Source organism: Seriola lalandi, unplaced genomic scaffold (genome assembly GCF_002814215.2).
Source record: "Seriola lalandi dorsalis isolate HSWRI2012SDOR001 ecotype SW California unplaced genomic scaffold, Sedor1 jcf7180002054864, whole genome shotgun sequence".
Taxonomy (NCBI): Eukaryota; Metazoa; Chordata; class Actinopteri; order Carangiformes; family Carangidae; genus Seriola; species Seriola lalandi.
This window is the reverse complement of record NW_019525417.1, coordinates 1,744,271-1,763,827: the sequence shown is the minus strand read 5'-3', so window position 1 is coordinate 1,763,827 and position 19,557 is coordinate 1,744,271. Positions and strand designations below refer to the sequence as shown.

At 39.7% G+C, this 19,557-nt stretch overlaps 2 protein-coding genes across 2 annotated transcripts; one reads left to right on the top strand and one right to left on the bottom strand.

The window, feature by feature from the left end:
* Positions 1-35: 35 nt before the first annotated feature.
* On the bottom strand, positions 36-4,146 carry psmd6 (proteasome 26S subunit, non-ATPase 6). The gene is made up of 8 exons (XM_023427827.2): positions 3,880-4,146; positions 3,209-3,414; positions 2,074-2,219; positions 1,761-1,980; positions 1,524-1,632; positions 1,107-1,275; positions 342-419; positions 36-251 (listed from the first exon to the last, which is right to left on the bottom strand). The coding sequence occupies exons 1-8, from the start codon at positions 4,022-4,024 to the stop codon at positions 155-157; spliced, it is 1,170 nt and encodes a 389-aa protein (XP_023283595.1). The 5' UTR covers positions 4,025-4,146; the 3' UTR covers positions 36-154.
* A 1,505-nt stretch (positions 4,147-5,651) lies between these two features.
* Positions 5,652-10,469, top strand: slc2a9l1 (solute carrier family 2 member 9, like 1). The gene is made up of 12 exons (XM_087179783.1): positions 5,652-5,742; positions 6,372-6,467; positions 6,671-6,831; positions 6,915-7,041; positions 7,142-7,269; positions 7,873-8,021; positions 8,308-8,495; positions 8,633-8,743; positions 8,893-8,994; positions 9,563-9,638; positions 9,761-9,888; positions 10,049-10,469. Exons 1-12 carry the CDS (start codon positions 5,674-5,676, stop codon positions 10,232-10,234), a joined length of 1,521 nt encoding a protein of 506 aa, XP_087035909.1. The 5' UTR covers positions 5,652-5,673; the 3' UTR covers positions 10,235-10,469.
* The last annotated feature ends 9,088 nt before the right edge of the window (positions 10,470-19,557 follow it).

Below are 19,557 nucleotides of genomic sequence, written 5' to 3'. Positions count from 1 at the left end.
CCTAAAATAAAAACTGCAGCAACAAATACAGTGTCAACAGTTAAACAAATTTTATTATATACACAATATAAGAAGTCACTTTGCCAGACAAACTACAGGTGTGGGTATACCAAGATTAATCCCCCCCTGCTGTAATGAGAGAATATGGCCGCTGTTACATATTGATAACTCTCGACAACTTCTGGACTCTGTTGAGCAGCAGGTCGCCCTTCTTGATGGTTTCCTGGTACTGCCAGTTTTTGCTATCAGGTCTGGAAAGAAGGAGGAAAAGATTTAATGTTCTGCACCTGGTTACTGAGCTATGTGTTGGATTTATTGAGGTTTGGAAACGGCAACATTACCTATTGGTTTCCACAATCTCATTCACTTTATCAATTTTGCAGTGGAGACGGCCTGCAGCTATGAATCGGGACAGTTCCCTGAGAAAAGGAGGAGATTCGTTTCAGTTAGCCAGAAAAAAAAAGTTAGTATCCCTGAGACCTTCATTTGAACACATGACGCCAAAAATGAATACTTATGACTTAAAGAACGGTTCAACATTTTGGGAAATGTACTTATTCACTTGCTGAGTTTTAGATGAGAAGATAGATACCACTCATGTCTGTAAAGTAAATGTTAGGCTACAGCCAGCGGCTGCTTAGCATAAAGTCTGAAAACAACGAAGCTACAAACGACTTGAGGTATCAGTCTTCCAGTCTAACTCCCAGCTACAAAGCGAAAAAGTATGTTTCTCAAAATACTCCATTTAATGTTCCCAGGAAGCTTAAATTGAACATTATTTTATTGTGAATCAATGCCCGCACTCACTAATGATTGAAAGATAACACAAGTAAAACTGAACATTGGCTCTTATTTATTGAGCCTATGAAGTTTAACCCTACGCAAGTATCTTAAGGTCTGAATTTCTAACCCGATGCTTGAAAACACCAATCCTGATATAAAGATGCTGATCCATCATGCATCTAACAATTTATCAGTTGAGATTATCTATTACTGCGGACACTAGAGAGAACTACTGCTAGGATTTCTGTAGTGACACAGGTTTAATTTATGTACAAGACAAATTTTGAAAATGTAGCACATAGACGTGGTGTGCTGGCACTCACTGGTCAATGAACTCTGTGCTGACACCAAAGGCCTCAGCCATGTAGCCCAGGGTGAGGGAACGGTAGGACTCTAGCAGCTGGCTGTAGGCCTGGATCCTCATCTCCCTCACATAATAGCGGTAGTGTGGCGCAAAGAGCCAGTCTTTCTTCATCTCCTGCTCCACCATGGCTGCGGCACCAAGAGAAAAAAGGTTTCACATTCATTATTGAAGTGTCATGATGTGGCAAAGCAAGAAAAATATGGTAGTATGTAATACATTTTGAAATATACTGAATGGATGACTGTAAGAAAGTGTGTGGCCTTCTACCTAAAAATAATAAACCACATACAAACAATGGCAGTTTTATTCAACGAGCAGGGATGAATGAAACAAGTCACAAACTGTAATTTTTTAAGTCCGTAAAAGCCTTCCTCACCCAAAGACTGGAAGAAAACAGAGTAGCGGCACTCGTAGAGTGAGAAAAGATACTGGCGAACAGCAGGCAGACTGTGCAGCACCTCCAAGATCTCTGCACCCTTTATTACCTATAGAGAAACATATTTAAGACATTTAACAGCAGGTGATCAGCTGATTTACACATGCTTCTAAAAATGTGCAATGCAGTTTCCATCGATCACATCTTGTGAGTACACGCACTCGGTCCCTCTCCTACCTTTTCACGGAGGTCAGGCCTTTTGAGGGCGATCATGCAGACGTAGACAGTGTAGGTAACAAAGGTCTTGTAGTCCATGAGCTCATAGGAGGTGAAGGTGGAGACTGTGTCAAGGAAGAGCTCAGCAGCTTGCTTGAAATCTCTGATGGCAACACAGTACAGGCCCTGGTAGACCTTCAGGCGATTCCTCCTGTCCCAGTCTCCCCCCTCCTCAATAAGGCTGCAGAGAAAAAAAAAAGATGCATGGAGAGATGAGTATTGAAGAGACTGTTTGTGGAAATGTTTCAGAACAGACATGTTATAATGCCTTTACCTCTTGGCTTTCTCCGAGTTGCGTGTGATGAGGTCGCTATCCATGTAGAAGAGGCCGATCCTCAGCAGGTAGAAGACAATGTCTAGCCTGTGACCCAGAGCGACCGTCTTGTCATAGGTCTTCCTGAAGGCTGTTAGGGCGCCCTCCTGTGGATGCACATGACAAAAGCAGACAATGTCAGTGAATCTGCACCAACTTAGGGATGTACATGCAACATTACAGCCAACACAGAGAGCCTGTCACCCTAAAAAACTACGAAGCTGGCATTATGTGTAATCGTTTCAAGAGTATCACTTGCTTTAATAAAAGTAAAAAAAACAGCTGGAGCAAATAACTTTTGTAGTACTCTTGATTTTGGCTCTGATACAAAGTGGTATTTTCTGAAAAGGAAAGACATCGGTGAATTACACTTTCCTTCAAAAATGTACTACACACTCAGATGATTAGGCATTTGCCATAAACTTAAATGTGCACGCTGTAAAGTGTATGAATTTATTAACATATGAAGTGTGCAGCTTTCAGTGGGTTACTGTTGGTTTCTGTTACTAAATCTGTCCATTGCAGATCAAAGGAGGAATGCGGCTAAGTAAAGACTGTGTGGTAAAGCTGAATGACATTTCCTTTCAGCACTGACACTACAATGTGCACATCTGCATTAGTCACAGTGCAAAGGCTGTGATCAAATGTAATCAAATCACGTCAGTCACGTGAGTAAAACTCGTATTGCTTGATAGAAAAAGGGAAAGCAGCTAAATTAGAGTGTGCAAGAAGGAAAAACAATGGAGCCCGTCAGATATATAACATACTTTAATTTAATGACTTCTTGATTAATGGCTTAGCACACACTACATGCACAACAAATGACTAGTTATTCCAAGTATGGTGTTGACTGATTCCTTTATAACATGACCTTGAAGTATAACCTGAACTGAAAGGTGAGTACTGATGGTTGGAGACGGGGCAATTGATTTTCTTCATTTTTCCCTCCTATGGTCACAATAAGCACTTTAGCTATAATACATATTTGTTACTTCTGCAGAACCTATTACACACACATACACATATATATATATATATATATATATATACACACACATACATACATATATAGCTGTTGAGTGATGGGAAATCATACCTTGTCTCCAATTCTGATCAGGTATTCAGCTTTGGCCATCATGGCGTCTCGTATCTCACTCTCTCCCAGGTTCTTCTCCGCATCCTCCAACACATCGTCCAGACGCTTCAGCTCTTCCTCGTTGGCCTTCTTCATTTTACTCAGCAGGTCACCGTCAAGCTGCCACTTCAGGTCTTTACACAGACCCTCATAATAGGGCGCCATATCTGGAGAGAGAAACGAAATTACTCTAACGCCCGTCACATCTCTTTAAATCTCATATTGACCCTGGAGAGGTTTTAATTTGATTCTCTACAGAATAAAGTTGCTTTAATTATAAAATAACGCCGTATCTTTTGTGTCTTTCCCTGTAAAAACTAAGTGAGATGCAATATAAATCAAACAGAACTTGAAACATAGAGAATATAACTTGCTAATGTGTTTTGACAAACAACCCTTCTTCAAACTGCTTATGGGTTGGTGGCGTTTGCTTGTAACGTTAGCTAGCAATGCCAATTTTCCTACGATGAGCGTTATGCTAGTGTGGAAAACTTGTTTATTATTTTGCCAGCATCAATGAGAAAATTATACAACAGGTACAAAACGTATGTGCGCACAGTAACATGCATACGATGAGCAGGCTATAAAATCTGCCGTTACAAGTTCGATAGTGCCGTGAGATGCTAACTCACTGTTAGCTTTGATAGCGTCCATGAGCTCAGTCTTCACTTTAGCATCCTGTCGGTGACCGTCCATCGTCAGCAGGAACTTCAACTGTGCTATCCTCAGGTCGGGGTTCTTGGGCAGACCCTCCTCCTCCAAATTCTCCAGCGGCATTTTCACTCAAAAGTATACAAACAAACACGCAAACTGAGGGTTTTCTTTGTGTAGACGGAGTCTGTCGTTCGCTACTATCAGCTAGTCAACGATGACTACGGAAAACACTGGACTGTTGCTTCCGCCGGGGACTGACGTAGAGGGGAGACAAGAGCGGAGGACAGCCTGACATTTAATAACCAACTTCTCATTTACTGCCATCTGCTGGGCATGACTGTGAACAACACTTCAATTCAAAGTGATGTTTGCCAATGGGACGTTGACTGTGTCCCAACTCAATATCACAAACAGGTAGCCTATATAGTGTAGCCTACTGATCTTTATTATCTCCGCCAAGGAGGTTATGGTTTCAGGTTATGTACTGGTGTGTTTGCTTGTTTGTTTGTTTGTTTGTTTGTTTGTTTGTTTGTTTGTTTGTTTGTTTGTTTGTTTGTTTGTTTGTTTGTTTTTCATCAGGATTACGCAAAAAGTATAGAACCAATTTGCAACGAATTTGGTGGAGGGATTGGGCATGAGCCAGGGAAGAACCCATTAAATTTGCTATGAATCAGAATTTTTTATGTGTTTTATGTGCTAGTGTTGTATTTAAGTACTGATTGTTATAGTGAAAATAATAATCAATAATAACAGCAGCAATGATAGCATCACCAATTATTATTATTATTATTATTATTATTATTATTAATAATAATAATAATCCCCCCACACACACATTTTATGTATGATGTGAAGGACATGTCCTTTTCAAAAATAAACTTCAGCTTGGTCTCAATTTAAAAGTAAAAAAAATGCTGTTCATCCAGGCCTGAAGTTTGACTGCATAGTTTCATCTGGCTTCAAAGAGACAGCTGGGTGTCATTTGCTTAGCAATGGAAATTTATGTGGTTCTTCCTGACAATATCGCCTAAAGGAAGCATATGGGGGGAAAAGTATCAGTCCTAGCACAGAACCCTGGAACTCCATGACTAACCTTTGTGTGCATGGAAAACCAGCCTAGTGCAGTTTCTTTAATGCCAATGTTATCAATGGTGTCAAATGCAGCTCTAAGATCTAATAAGACAAATATAAAGAATATAAAAATATAAAGAGGTCATGAGGGGATCATTGGTAACTTTTCACCAGAGAAGCTGTGTGACTGAAAGGGAAGAGCAGGCTAAGATGAATAGACAGACATTCATTTCTGCAGGAAAAAACATTTTAAAACCTGAAAAAAAAAACTCTGGTGAAGAACTATGGAGAACAGTCAATGAAAAAAATAATAACTATAAAAAATAACTGGTATGATCCTTGATGATCCTGACATTTTATTTAGGTATATTATACAAATGCTGATGGTAAAATCCATTAAATTCCACAGCTACATCATATGATTATGCATTTTCACTATTAATATTGATTTCTTTTCTGCAGATCAAAAACTGAGTTTACATAGTTTGCAATCCATTCCTTAACCCAGTAAAATAGTCCATAATCAAATCAAGCTGGATCAGATCGTCTGTCCAGCATTAACAGTAACATCAGTCCACAAGACAGATGAGTGACTCCAGCAGGGGAAGTTGTTGTCAGGTTGACATGGTAATTGCTGGTTGCTTCACTTTTGGTCAGAAAGTCTGAAAGGTTAATGATAACCAGCATGAAATACAGAGTCCATGCAGTCTGGACAATACTGTGAGGTCTGTACCAGTAGAGACAAAATGGAAACTTTGCTGCAACAGCTGGTAGGCATTTCTACTTTTCCTGTATAAACCCAACACTACGTTTTAGCCCTGACAAACTTTTAAGAACTGGGAAAACAGATGAAAAACATCACATAGAACAACAACAGCAAAAGTTTTTGAGTTTTGTTTTGGGGACTGATCTACCAAACAGATTTAGCTGAGTCATTGCACTTTGTTGGTTTCTGAGTTTCTTTGAAAACTTGTCATTCAATACAAAAATATTACAGCACTCAACACATTTACTACTGGAAAACCTTATAAAATAAAAAATGTATCTTGATATTTTGCAAGATATTGGGGCAATTCTTCATGCGAGACCAAGACACATTTTCTTTCTTAATAATGTTGAGTTAATAATTTTAAAAGCTACTTATCAGTTTAGTTTAATTTTGCCTAAATATATTTGCCTCATAGAAATACTGCATTTCTAGAAGATGTAATACTAACTAACTTTGTTCAACCATTTTTGCTCGAAATTAGGTTTTCATGGGATTCATTAAAACACAGGATCAAGGTGTGAAAGCACCTTAACATACCTTAAGAGAAGGTGTAATACTGAACATTGCACATTTGAAGATTATGTGTAATCACTCCTGTGTCCTATTTCCGTTCCTCACTCTGCTCTGTAGACCCGTGGCAATGCTCTGATCCTCATCATTATTTTGGGAATTGGAGGAAGTTTTCAATCTGGCTACCACATCACTGGTTTAAGTTCTCCCTCACCGGTGAGATACAGCACTTAAAACATTTCTTTTCATCCTGTTGTTTGTTACTTCACCTCTCTCTCTTCAAACCCACTCAGATTTCCTGCCAGTTACCACCAGAGGCTGAGAGACAGTTGTTTGTATAATTGTGGCAGGGGCATCACTGTTCATATCTCACTGAGTTCAGGCCACAAACTGTTGCTTCCTTAAAACTTTCTGTGCAGTTCATACAGCGCTTCATCAACAGCAGCTGGTATGACAGATACGAAGAGCATCCGCCTGCACAGACCGTCACAATGATCTGGTCTCTTATTGTTTCCATGTATGCTGTCGGGGGACTCTTTGGTGCTGTCAGTGTCAAGTTTATCTCAGGAAGGTTGGGAAGGTGAGTAAAGACCTAACGCAGCATGTAGTCCTATAGTTTGACTGTCCTTATAAGACTCGAAGGGATGTATCTTCCTTTATCAGAAAAAAGGCGATGATCTGCAACAGCTTTATTGCCATCGTGGCAGCAGGGATCATGCTGACAAGTAAAGTGGCCAAATCTTATGAGATGATCATTGTTGCAAGGATTCTGTATGGCTACTCATCAGGTAAGTCAACAGGACTTGTTCTGCGACGTGCATAATAAAGTGATCACAAATACATCATGTTTTTGCCTGACTTATCAAAAATGTCTTTTATCTCCTGTGGGTTTGGGAACGAGCACCCACTTGATATACCTCGGAGAGATTTCACCCAGAAAGATAAGAGGCATGGTGACTCTGACCTCAGCCACCTTTGGGTCACTCGGCAAACTGTTTGCACAGTTTTGTGGGTTAAGGTAAACACTTATTGTCATTATGAATTTGAACACAACAGTCGAGGCCAAAAAAACTCAACGTACACTGAATATGCAAAATATTAGTGATACTTTTTCTTCAGTTCCTTCTCCAGTTATCGTGAGGAAAAATAAGATGAGATAAAGCAGAACTTTTAAGCTTTAAGACATACAGTACAGTGGCTTCAGAAAGTGTGCACCTCTCACCTCAATGTTATAACTGAGATGAGAGTTCCTTGGACGTCATGGTTTGGCTTTTGTCCTGACATGCAGTGTGAATTGTCTGACCGTATACAGGTGTGTGCCTTTCTAAACTATGTCCAATCAATTCAGTTTTCCACAAGTGGACTCTAAAAGCATTATGTCATTATGGGTAATTGAGTGTAGATTGATGGGCAAATTGGTAATTTTATCAATTCAAAATTAAATCTACAACACAAAGTGTGTTAAAAGCAAAGGGGTCTGAATACTTTCTGAAGCCACTGTAAGTGGTTTGCGCAAAAGGAGCTTCAACACAATATTAGAAAGTGTAAATAAATATGCAATTTTCTACAGTAAAAGCATTTAAACCAAGCTGTAACACTACACTTCATTTTGTTTTTTCAGTGAGATCCTCGGCCGTGAGGAGCTGTGGAATATCGTTCTCTGTGTCCCTGCATTTTTCTCAGTGGTTCATGTCATCGCGTTGCCTTTTCTCCCTGATGCTCCCAGATACTTATTCATAGAGAAAGATGACGATAAGGCATGCAAAAAAGGTTGGTATAAATCCCCATAGTCATAGTATTTGACCGAACAGCCTATCACAGAATGGGTATCAAACACTACTGTCCCTAATGATTCAGGAAACACAATACTACCAATGTATTAGATATATTTGAAGGATTGTCCTCAAAAATGGATTTAATTCATTTAAATTTGTAAACCAATTAGCTTAGTAGCATTAGAAGTAAAGGCGTTCAAGATATAAGAAGAAAGAAGAAAAAAGTCTATACTATGGTGTAACATTTTTATATGTGTGTCTCATGGTCTTTCTAACTCCAGCTCTCCAGAGTCTGTGGGGCCAAGGTGACTACAAACAGGAGATGGATGAGATGTCGGCTGAGCAGGCAGTCATTGAAGCAGCCCCACCAAAAAGCCCTCTTCAGCTGCTGCGGGACAGGACTGTCCGATGGCAGCTCATCACCATGTCCTTCATCTACTGCTGCAACCAACTGTCAGGCATGTCTATGGTGAGGACTGAGCTCATTTCGGGCATCAGCTAAATACGGCAGATGATAGAAAATGCCCTAATTCATGCTTATTTTAGCATCCAAACGTTAAGGATTACAACCCCTGAAATTCTAATCAGTGCCGCTTTCCTTCTCAGATCAGTACCTTCTCTTTTGACATCTTCCTGAAAGCAGGTATACCGAGAGACAAGATCCGCTATATCACTCTTGGTCTTGGGGTATCTGAAATCATCACCTCAATCTCCTCTGTGAGTATGTGCCTCAGCGTGTTGATTGTAATCCCTGTCTATGCTCAAGAATGGTGTTTCATTGTTGTTATTATTGTTTGGCTAATTGTAGCAAATACTAGCATATTTTTTTCAATTCTATTAGTATTCTCAACCCTTTTCCCTCCCAGGGTCTGCTGATTGAGCGAACTGGGCGGAGGCCGTTGTTCTGGGGGGCCTATGGTGTCATGTCTGTTAGCTGGGTGTTGGTCACTGTCACGCAGACCCTGAAGGTAAACCTGTCACCTTTGAATACTGCATTCAATGCATTTTAAAGGGTCAGGTCACCAAAATTACAAAAAAACATATTTTCATATATTTCCATATCCCTAGTGCTATTAATCCAAGTGGACAGTTTTACTTTTATTTGCACAGGTTTTAGGTTTTTTCTGCCTCTACCCAGATACAATGGAGGAACACAGAAGTTTTGTTTGTGGTGCTCACAGTATTTGAAAAATATATTAAATAAACCATTCACTGTGAACAGTTTTCAGGGTAGATTCTACCAGAGTAAGAGTAGTGAACACCACAAACAAAATTCCATTGACCTCCATTGTATTGGGGTGAAGGCAGAAACCTCAGAAAACATGTCTGTGAAGATGAGATAAGAAAATGTATATTTCAAATCCTCAGCACATGAAACTACTTTTTTTTTTTTTGGTTTTACAATGCTATTAAAATCAATATGAAAATACACAACCAATAGACCTTTTTACATATAGGCAAAATGTCAGCAATTTAATAATTGCTCTAGAAGTTACCATAGTAATGTTCACATATATAATATTGTCATTGATGCAGGATTCCAGCTATTGGGTTCCTTATATTACGACTGGTTTGATCATCCTCTTCATCATCTTCTTTTGTGGGGGACCTGGTATGTGCTTTACAGTTTACACCTGACTGTTGAAAGAAAGAGGAAAGACACACTGAAATGGTTAGAAAAAAGATGTTCGCATGCATAGATAATTAATTCAATCTTTGCTCTGGTTCACCCAGGGGGAGCGACAGCGACTCTCAACAGTGAGATATTTATCCAGTCTGATCGACTGGCAGCGCTTGTCCTCACAGGAATCCAGCGCTGGGTGATGTTTGCTATTCTGGGCCTAGTCTTCCCATTCCTTATTGTGAGTACAACAAACCTGAAATGTTACAAGCTATAGATGCACTGTATGAAGAAAAAAAATTCAAAATGTTGCTTTTGAGGATAAACAGGATTTTCAATAACAGTGTCATAGAGGGACACAGTGAAGCTCAGTCTGATGCTCTTTGTTTCCTCTGTCCTAGAATGCCCTCAGCTCATATTGCTTTGTGCTGTTCGCCTGTGTGTGCCTGCTGGCTTGTCTTTATACCTTCTTCATCCTGCCTGAGACTAAGGGGAAGACCCTGCTGGATATCTCTGAGGAGTTTAAAGCCATCACCCTGTGTGGGAAATCCTTCTTAGAGAAGGAGAGAGTGGAGACCAAACTATGAGGCAGTCCAGATAGCAGTTACAGACTGTATGAAATTAACTGAGGAATAAGCGTGTGACCAAAGGGACAGAATATAGACTTTGTTAAAGAATTTTAAGAAATTACTAAGGCATCAGGCATTAAACAACATATGTTAATATGGGAAAGAAGCTGTGGCCAAATAACTGAGGCAACCTAATAAATGATAATGAACTGAGTTTTACGCTTTGTCATTGTCCATAAACTTCTTATGCCAATTTATGGTCAGTCGGTTATTTCTACATTTCTCAATGCATCTTTGTTCCACAGCAGAATTGTTTTGTTTGTTTTCTTCAGGGAGGGTTTTTAAGGATTTTTTTTCATCCCACACTGACAACCCCAACTTTAACACCAGTAAAATAAACAGCTATAACTTAATGAATCCATACCTTAGAATAATTTGTATGAAAGATAAACAGGTTACACGATGTTAAGAAAACTGATATGTTTTTATTTGAATGTCATAGTTGTATATGCAGTCCCCACATTTCAGTGGATCATTTAAGGTTTTGCATTAATGATATGACAAATATTTGCATTAAACAAACAGGAAGCTTTTTAAAGTACTTTCTGCTTCTAAACTGGCAAAACAGGACTTTGATATTCACAATTTACTTTAATGGAGTAACACAAAGCTAAATTTACTACCTAGCCACTTTCTATTCAAATCTAGCTGGGAAATGTCAGGTTTATATAGTATGAATATAGTCCTATTGATTGTGTGAAGCTGCAAAGCTCATCACACATGTTTAGTCTTCATCCCTTCCAAATCTGTACTCCATACAATCTAATGGGCAGCTGCAAAAAGTTCAACACTGGTCACTTTAGTAGTAGGGAGTTAAAAAGGAGAGCAACTGGTTCCAGATCAATGCAGCGGTGCTGTCATGTAGGTTACCCAGGTTACCTAGCATATGTTTAACTGTACCTGCAGCTGCAATGTGTTTGTCACCATGTGGTCAGTAGTTTCCTTCCTCCAGATTTACAGCAATAAATCATCCATTGCTCCCTTTGGTCCCTTCTTTGACCAGTGCAATGAATAAAATTAATGCATACTGTCCCACAAAGTCCCACAGCATCAGGAATCGCTAATCTTTTCTCTTTCTTTAGTCTCTCTCAGGGCCTGTTGATTTAGCTCACAGGGAGGTAGCCATTTATTCAGAGGGGTCTTTGGAGACATGTTGGCACCTTTGGTGTTAATCACCATCTCACTTATGCTAAAACTCAACTGGTATCTTTTATTCTCAGAGTATACCATTACCTTAAAGTGAGACTGCAGCTCTCGCTGAATGGGGCCTGCAGCTACAATGCTAAATGCTACTACTGTTTCACATTTATCAGTGTCAAACTATTGTAACAGCGGCTCAAGTGGAGAAGAAACTGACCCATTAGCGAGAGTTATACAGCAATATTTTACTTAATCAGCTATCATTAGCCATGGTTATATCAGACCAACCGAACAGCAAAACCATTGACTTTAGTACATTTAGTAATGTTGCTTTTTTATTGGTTGAATTTGAATTTATTAGAAGAAGAATAACATTAATCAATATTAATATTATTATTGTTTATTCTCTCAAGTTACACAGTCTTGCTTTAAAGTAAGCTATATGTAAAATATTCGGGTATTTTCTAATAATTAAATGGACCGATGCCACTCCCTTGTATTATTTTACATGTTGTTAATGTTTTTCCTCCTTTTGTTCCATATATAGTCTAGCTTGCTTATGCAGTATGTGTTATGCTAATGTACCACATTATGTCAGCATTTTCTGCACTCTTAGAACAAAAACACTTAAATTAGAATTGCAAACTGCACATTTTCTACCTCAGGACATTTTTCACCCCTATCCCTCCTTCCCTCATTAGTGTGAATTCTGCAAATCACAGTAAGTCCTGGCCTGTGAGTCCTCCTCACCCTCCAGTTGGCTCTTTGAGTTGCTCACTGCCTATAATGATACATATTTAAATCTTTGAAGGTCTTCTCTTCCTTATCACTAGCCGGCAGCTGCTAGCAGCCACAGGGTCTTCATTAGCTGCTAAACCCACAGTTCAGCACTCTGGGGATGCCAGCGGTGATTGGCAGTATGTTGGCTGGGCTGGGCTCATCCTGTACCGATGTCCTGCTGTGCCTTGTTAACACTAGAGGATTAACTGGAGGATTAATTGCAGGAACCATCATAAATAGTTTACTATTGCAAACCTGGCTAGTTCCTGTATCCAATTTGTGGTTTTATAGGTGCCAGAATGCAAAAAAAATAAATATTGACACCAACGATAAGCAGAAAAGTAAAAAAAAAAAAAAAAGAGAGAGAGAGAAAGATTTCAGTCCAGTTTAATGCCTGCCAAAGACAATCACATTGATCTGTAACTGACAGTCTAGTAAAATCACATTCATCAATAAGAATCAGCACAGTGCTGATGTGTGTGTGGGTCTCAGTAGCTTTAGTTTACAGCTGTAATTATTCAGTTTCATCAACAGATGGCGATGTTAATCTTCTGCTGACGTGCACTGATCAAGCCTTTACGACATGTATACTATAAAAACTGCAGCCTGCAGCAGGGCAAATGCATTTACATGTCAAGCTTCATGTGCGCTTTTATTTAATTTTACACTGCTTTGTAGAGGTAGAAAAACACTGATATGAAGTCAAAGTAAGTAATTGCATTTACTGTTACTGGAATTAATATTTCAACATTTGGTGCATTTCAACTTAATATTTTTTTTTTGGCTTTTCATTAGCATTGTGTCACATTCTGTTTAATTTGTCCAAAGATTTAGAATTTTATCTATCTTTATATTCAGTTTGTATGCCTCTATTTCTGTTACATATTATTTAGCAGAGATCAAAAGTCACTCACTAACTAACTAACTCAACATTTGGCAGTGAAATTTTTTTTATCTAATGGAAAAATACAAAAGAGACTAATGTCAGAACATCCGGCTCTGGGTCATTCTTTAAAAGCAGCATTTTACAATGCTTGATTTCATATCTTTCAGCAGAAAGTAAAGTCCTCCTCCAGTGGTGAACCCATGCATAGCAAAGAAAAGGTGAAATGAAGGCCAGTATTCTTCTGTCTCTCTCCGCATGGCAACACTGAGCTCACTAGCAGCACTGCAAATCAGAGAGGAGTTGGATGTGTTACAGATTACATGAGTCACTGTTTCATGAGCCTCAAGTTGTACATCGATCGACTTGGACGCGTTCTGGACGTGCAATGGCTGTGCTGATTTCTCCTGTGAGTAGGCCTACACATGCTGTTCTGTGTAAGCCAAGTGAATATGACTATTAAATGAAAGGGTGTCACTTAGTACGCAGGCTGCACAGAAAGTCCATATGATTGAACTGTCCATTGTGTCAGAAGATTATCTACTTTGTTTAAGTGGAGGAGAATGAGGAGCAGATGTCAGGGGAATTAGCAGGTCACACTGACACTATAGTCTGTGGAGCTAAGTGAAGGGCAATTTCATTTTGTGCCTGTAACAATGAAACCAATTTATATGTAAAAAAAAACAACTTTTCAGCTTATTTGTTGAGATTTCTACAATATTTTATAGACTATTTTATAATATCCTTATAATAAATCAACAATTCCCATGGTTTTACACATGAGGTAGCCTGATATTTAGCATGAATGGCCATTTTGTTACAACTCTGCTTAAAGCACTTGCCAACATTTGAAATGTTTTCAGCCATTCAGAGATCTGCCACATAAAGAGGATGGTTTAAAAAAGGGACATACGTAATGGAGGTGTACCTGCCTGGAGGGTGGAGTCAAGTCATCAGAGAGAATTCGGCTCACTTGATCTGACTACCGGTTACGTCAGTGTTTAGATAAAGCCAGAAATGTGTCAGAGACCATGTCTGAAAGGGGTTTTCTCACCTGCTAGTTTCCACTCTTTACTTGGTTTGGTTCCACTCTATTGTTCAGTTTGGTTTAATGAAGGCACTCTTCTTCACATTCTTCTCTTTTAGTCAGTTAAGAATAAACAGTTTTTCTTATAACTCATGTGGTCTCCCTTTCTACTTGTTCAAATAGATTGAGAGAAAACTCCTCCCCAGCCCTAGGACACCATAATACTGACCTTATGATCAAATGTTGTCTTCCACATTATATTAAGTGTACACATACACTGGCTTTTGTCCTTGGATGCATCAAAAACAGGGTTTGACATAATGAAGGACACAAGCCTTTCTTTGCAAAATAAAGCCACTGTAATGGATATTGTGCTAACATACTGAATAAAACCTTTGTTTTAAAACCTTATACATATATATATTTCAGCCATAACAACTACCCTCTAAGGCTTGTAATCCATTATAGCAACAGCTGCAAATGTTATAAGACAAAATGGCCCATTTGCCTTTATATAAATCACAATGTAATGATAATTTGGAGGTCTTGGAAAGTCTTGGAAAAATGTGTCACTGTAAAGTCAACATCACAGGCCTTCTCTGCCTCATTTACAGCTTGAGGACTAAACGGTCCATCCATCATGTCTGCTAAACAGACAGAGAGTCAGAGGGAGGTGGGGGAGGAGAAAGAGAGAGAAGAAAAAGCAGGATATAAGTGAATAGACTCAACACACTTATGTAATATGCTTAAGGGAAACACTGGAACAAATGTGAATGGCGTCCAGCATTAAACATTGCTAGCTGTGGTGATTTCATACAGGTGGCACACAGATGGGACCCCTCCTGAGACCTGAGCTTGTTAATGAGTCACAGCGAGGAGGGTTGGAGCGGGCTGATATCATGAACCAGACGGAGCCCTCTGGCAGCGCAGCGTCGAGGTACCCAGCATGCCATTCTGCATTATGGCGAGGTGCCCCTCGAGCCGTTGGATCTGCGGATTAACCCAAACCTGGCAGGATTTACCATGCCACGTGTCAGGCTGAGCAAACACTGGAAATGAATTATTATTTTCTCTCACTGTTGCTGAAAGACAACAATCAGGCCTAATGAGGGCTCCCATAGAGACTTATTATCAACTCTAATTAATGGTGCAGAGTGTGTGTCATAAGTCCTATTTACACTATTTAATTACTTTTATAAACTTCGCAAAAACTTCAAGTCTATTGAAGCAGGGATTAGTCTGAGAAGTGAAGCTGAATCTCATAGAAAATGTTAACTGGTCACATTTGAAGCCGGTGGAAGGGCAAAGGTCGTGCTTAAGTGGGTGAGAGTGCATTTTGAGATTAGTGGGTTTAGTCAAGGTCTACAAGTCTAAGACTGTTCTTAACTGTCATTCACTATCCTTTTTCTGCAGACAACTGGAGGCTGCTTGAATGTGAACAGCAAGGAACTTGTTGGAGATAATTATATTTTGGGTGTGGTATGTAGGTTTGCAGTGAGAAAGTAGGAAGTTGAGAAGAGAAGAGAAGATGATGTGGAAGAGAAGTAGCAGATGGACAGTGGGGTTACTGTCACACAATATTAACACATCCACCTCAGGAGGAGTGGGCCTGTCAGTCAAGACACTTGGAGTCAATTGCTAAACAGAGGGGATTCTGTGAGTGGGGAAACAGGGAGGAAAATCCCTCCTTGCCCTTATGACCTTATATGCCGATTATGGGCCATACAGAGGGACTATCCTAGGCATATAGTGTCGAAAACAGGGGATTCACAGGGGAGCGCAAAAGACTCCCCAGGGGACAGCAGAGGAAGATTGAAATCTTAAATGTTATCATTTTAAGTATGAAATCTTTAAAAAAAATGGCTGCATTTAACCTTTAGGTGTGTGATCTTCATTCATCTTGAAAAAGTCTGGCTCATGCATGTACTGTCAGACTGTGGTATACTGTGATCTTGTATTTGTGCATCTGTTGACATTGTTCTGGTGCATTCTTGCCATGGTAATTGAACACACATGATGAGGCTGAAGGAAGGGAGACTGTTGGTAAAGCCTCAGTCAGTCCTGTCACGCGTTTCCTATTCACCATCCCAGTGTGTATGTGTGTGTGTGTGGGAGAGGGAGAAAGCATGTGTGTACTTGCATGCCTATGAGAGCAAGCTGGTTTTGTGTGTGTGTGTGTGTGTGTGTGTGTGTGTGTGTGATAACACACCACTGGCATTCTTCATTTGTAAATAATTGAATCAGGCTATTTTAGTTTGCTCAGAGCGCAGCTGTAATTTGCAGGCGTTCTACTCTTAAAGACCGGTAATTATGGCTTTTAGAGTCTCCCAAAACATCTCAAATGGCTTCAACTCATGACAGCTGTGCATCTGGGCTTTCACACACTCACGCATGCATGAACATATGTGTTGCTATTAATTAAACTGGTACATTTTCCAAATGAAGTGGATTTCATTTCACAGGTAAACAGAGGTAGCCCACCTAGGTAATAGGGGCACTCAGATGGAAAGGTTTGTGAATGGATGCAGTTTTATTCCAGTCAAATTTTTAAATGAATATTAATAATGATTTTCTAACTACAGTATAAAACGTTTATATATAAAATGGACATGACATGGGCCACACAGTCTTTACAAAATAGTACAGATATGATTCGTTTTTTCCATGTCTCAGTAGAATTGTGTTAGATTATTAAAAAAATTCCATATTTCACAAAAATAAAATAAGACAAACTACTTTGATGTAGGGCTGACTCGCACTCTGTCTAATAATATATGTTTAAAGGAGATCAGAAATGAAGCTTGGTAAGTTGATAGGTTGGTAAGATGATGATCCTTTTGTTCCCATTTTCTAACTTCTTCTATGCAGTTCAGACAATTAACACCAGGGTCAAACAGGGTTTTACTAAACCCTCAAGAGAACCTCTGTCTATCTTCAAATTGTCACCTGATTTGCTTGTTGTTTATTCAGCGCAGACACATACCTCAGAGTTCATGAAGGGAAGGCTGTCTGTTCACCAGACACTGGCTAGTCTGTCTGACCTTAATAAACCAGAGTGCAGTAAATCTAATTCAATGGGCGATTACTGTGGTAGGAAAAAATAGACATTGGCAAAATTAGCAAAGATTCCTGAACTTGCTCATGTAATATAACAACCTATATCACAAAGTGATCACATGACTAAAAAAAAAAAAAAAAAAAATGTATCACCTCAAAAACTAATGAGAATCATCATAGGAAATAAAATGCATTTCTACCAGTTGGCTGCTGCTCTTCTTCTTCTTCTTCTGGCTGCATGCAACAGTAGTTTTATTCTGTTCAGAGCGGTGCATTAATTCTCTGATTAGGGAAAGCTTCAGCTGTTTAGCTCTGTTAGAAATCTCAGGTGTGATTAACTCCTGTTACAAAATATATATGTAAAAGTTTTAGACAGCGCATTTATGTTCTACATGTTTTATACCAACCTTTAATTATGCAACTGTGTGTAAATGAAGCACACTGTAAACAGAATTTTTGACTGGTAAAGTGGCAGTAAAGAAGAATACAGACAAGGGAAGGAAGGGAAAGAGGCTTTGTAATGATACTTATATGGGAAATTTGTAGCCCCAGATGAATCCCAGAAGTGTGCCATATTGACAAATACTCGGTAAGATAGACAAACTTCTCACATAAAATGTCTGGGTAAATGCAAATGCTTTTCATCCACGTGCTCTATAAAACATTATTGGCTAAAGATGCTTTGTGCAGTGACAGAACCTAACCTCTTGTGGGTATAATTTGCTGGCAGTACGAGCTTGGCTGACAATGCAACTGTCACAACTGGAAGCGTCCACGCAACTCGAGGATTATCCCCTTGCCATCCGCTACCTTGAATATGGCATGGCCCGGGAAGCATATGGCTGCAATCTGTGGCACCCCTCCATTTGCTTTTAATTAAACACATGGAGACACCCCACACATACACACATATACACACGTATTTGGGTAAAGGCTTGGCAAGGGACTAATAAAAAAAAAAACAAACTGATATGGGCGACATTAATGATGATGTAAGGGAAGCTCATGTGTCAAGAACAATAACTGAAGACAGAGGATTGAGTGTGCTTTATAGTATGTCTCATTACACTTGGAGACAATGATTACAGTGATACACATCCAAACATTCAGCTGATGTGACTAAGAGTCTGCGGCCGTAGTTTAAAGACTTGCTAAAAGCAGAGGAAAGTCTACCCTTAATGACCAGGCCATCATCAGTCAGACATAATGTATCTCACGTGTTTATGCAGCTGGTTTTGTCGTATCACGGCTGACTAAATTAAGACTCCTTTTGCTCGCCGTCTGGGAGCTGTCCGAGTATCCCAGAGTAAACATGAAAACTGGAGCACACGCCTTGGAAGTTGAGGTTAGGTGAAGTAATCGCACTAATGTGCCAATCATGTCAGCAGCATTAGTGCTTCAACGCCTCTAATCAAGAGATTGGTGTTCACACACCTTGTTCCAAACATATGTGTGTATGTGTGTGTGGATTATGGGGGCTGGCGGCAGTAATCCCCTGACCACATGGACGTCAGAGGCAATCCAATTTACAATATGACACTGCTTAACACTTACAGATGCAACCTGCTATACTGTGTATGCCAATATTTAAGCAGAAGGGGTCGACTCGTTCCGGATTTGACTTGGATCTTACAAATAGATTAAGAGGCTAAAGCCATGCTAGAGGCTAACTGCGGGAGTAATCAGGGACAGTTGTGCTTCAAGCCAAATGCTAATATCAGCATTGCCAATTAGTGCTAAAGATGCAGCTGAGGCTGATGGGAATATCATTAGTTTTGCAAGTATTCAGTCATAAGTATTGGACAAATAAAAAATTTAACATGATGTTAGTGCTACATGAAAAGTCAGGGGTTCCCCAAAGTTGCTGCAATTTATCCTGAGGGTGACAAGACTGTCTCTGCCAAATGTCATGGCAGTCCATCCACAAGTCGATGAGAAATTTCAGTCTGGAAGTGGCTAACCCATAGACCGACACAGCCGTCCCCAGAGCCATGTGGAATGTGTGGGTAAAAACTACTCAAACAAAGCATCACCAGATTTCATTAACTAAATCCCTAGACCTTTGTCAGCAGTTTCCAATGTGAATAGGCTGATGCAATAAACCAGAACTTCAGTTGCATCTGTTTCCAGGACAATGGAGCTCTGTGAGTTTGAATGTGACTGCACCGATTACCGTCTAAGTACATACTGTATATTAACATGTGTGTGGTGTGTGTGTGTGTGTGTGTGTGTGGGTGAGGGGGGGGGGGGCACGACTCTCTAATCAACCTCTGCACCACATTGTCATTCATTTATGCATTAAACAGAAGGAGAAGGTGACTGTTTTGCGCACTTGTGCACATCAGACACGTGTTGTCATCCTCTGGAGAGAAACACCAACTGTCAATCAAAACA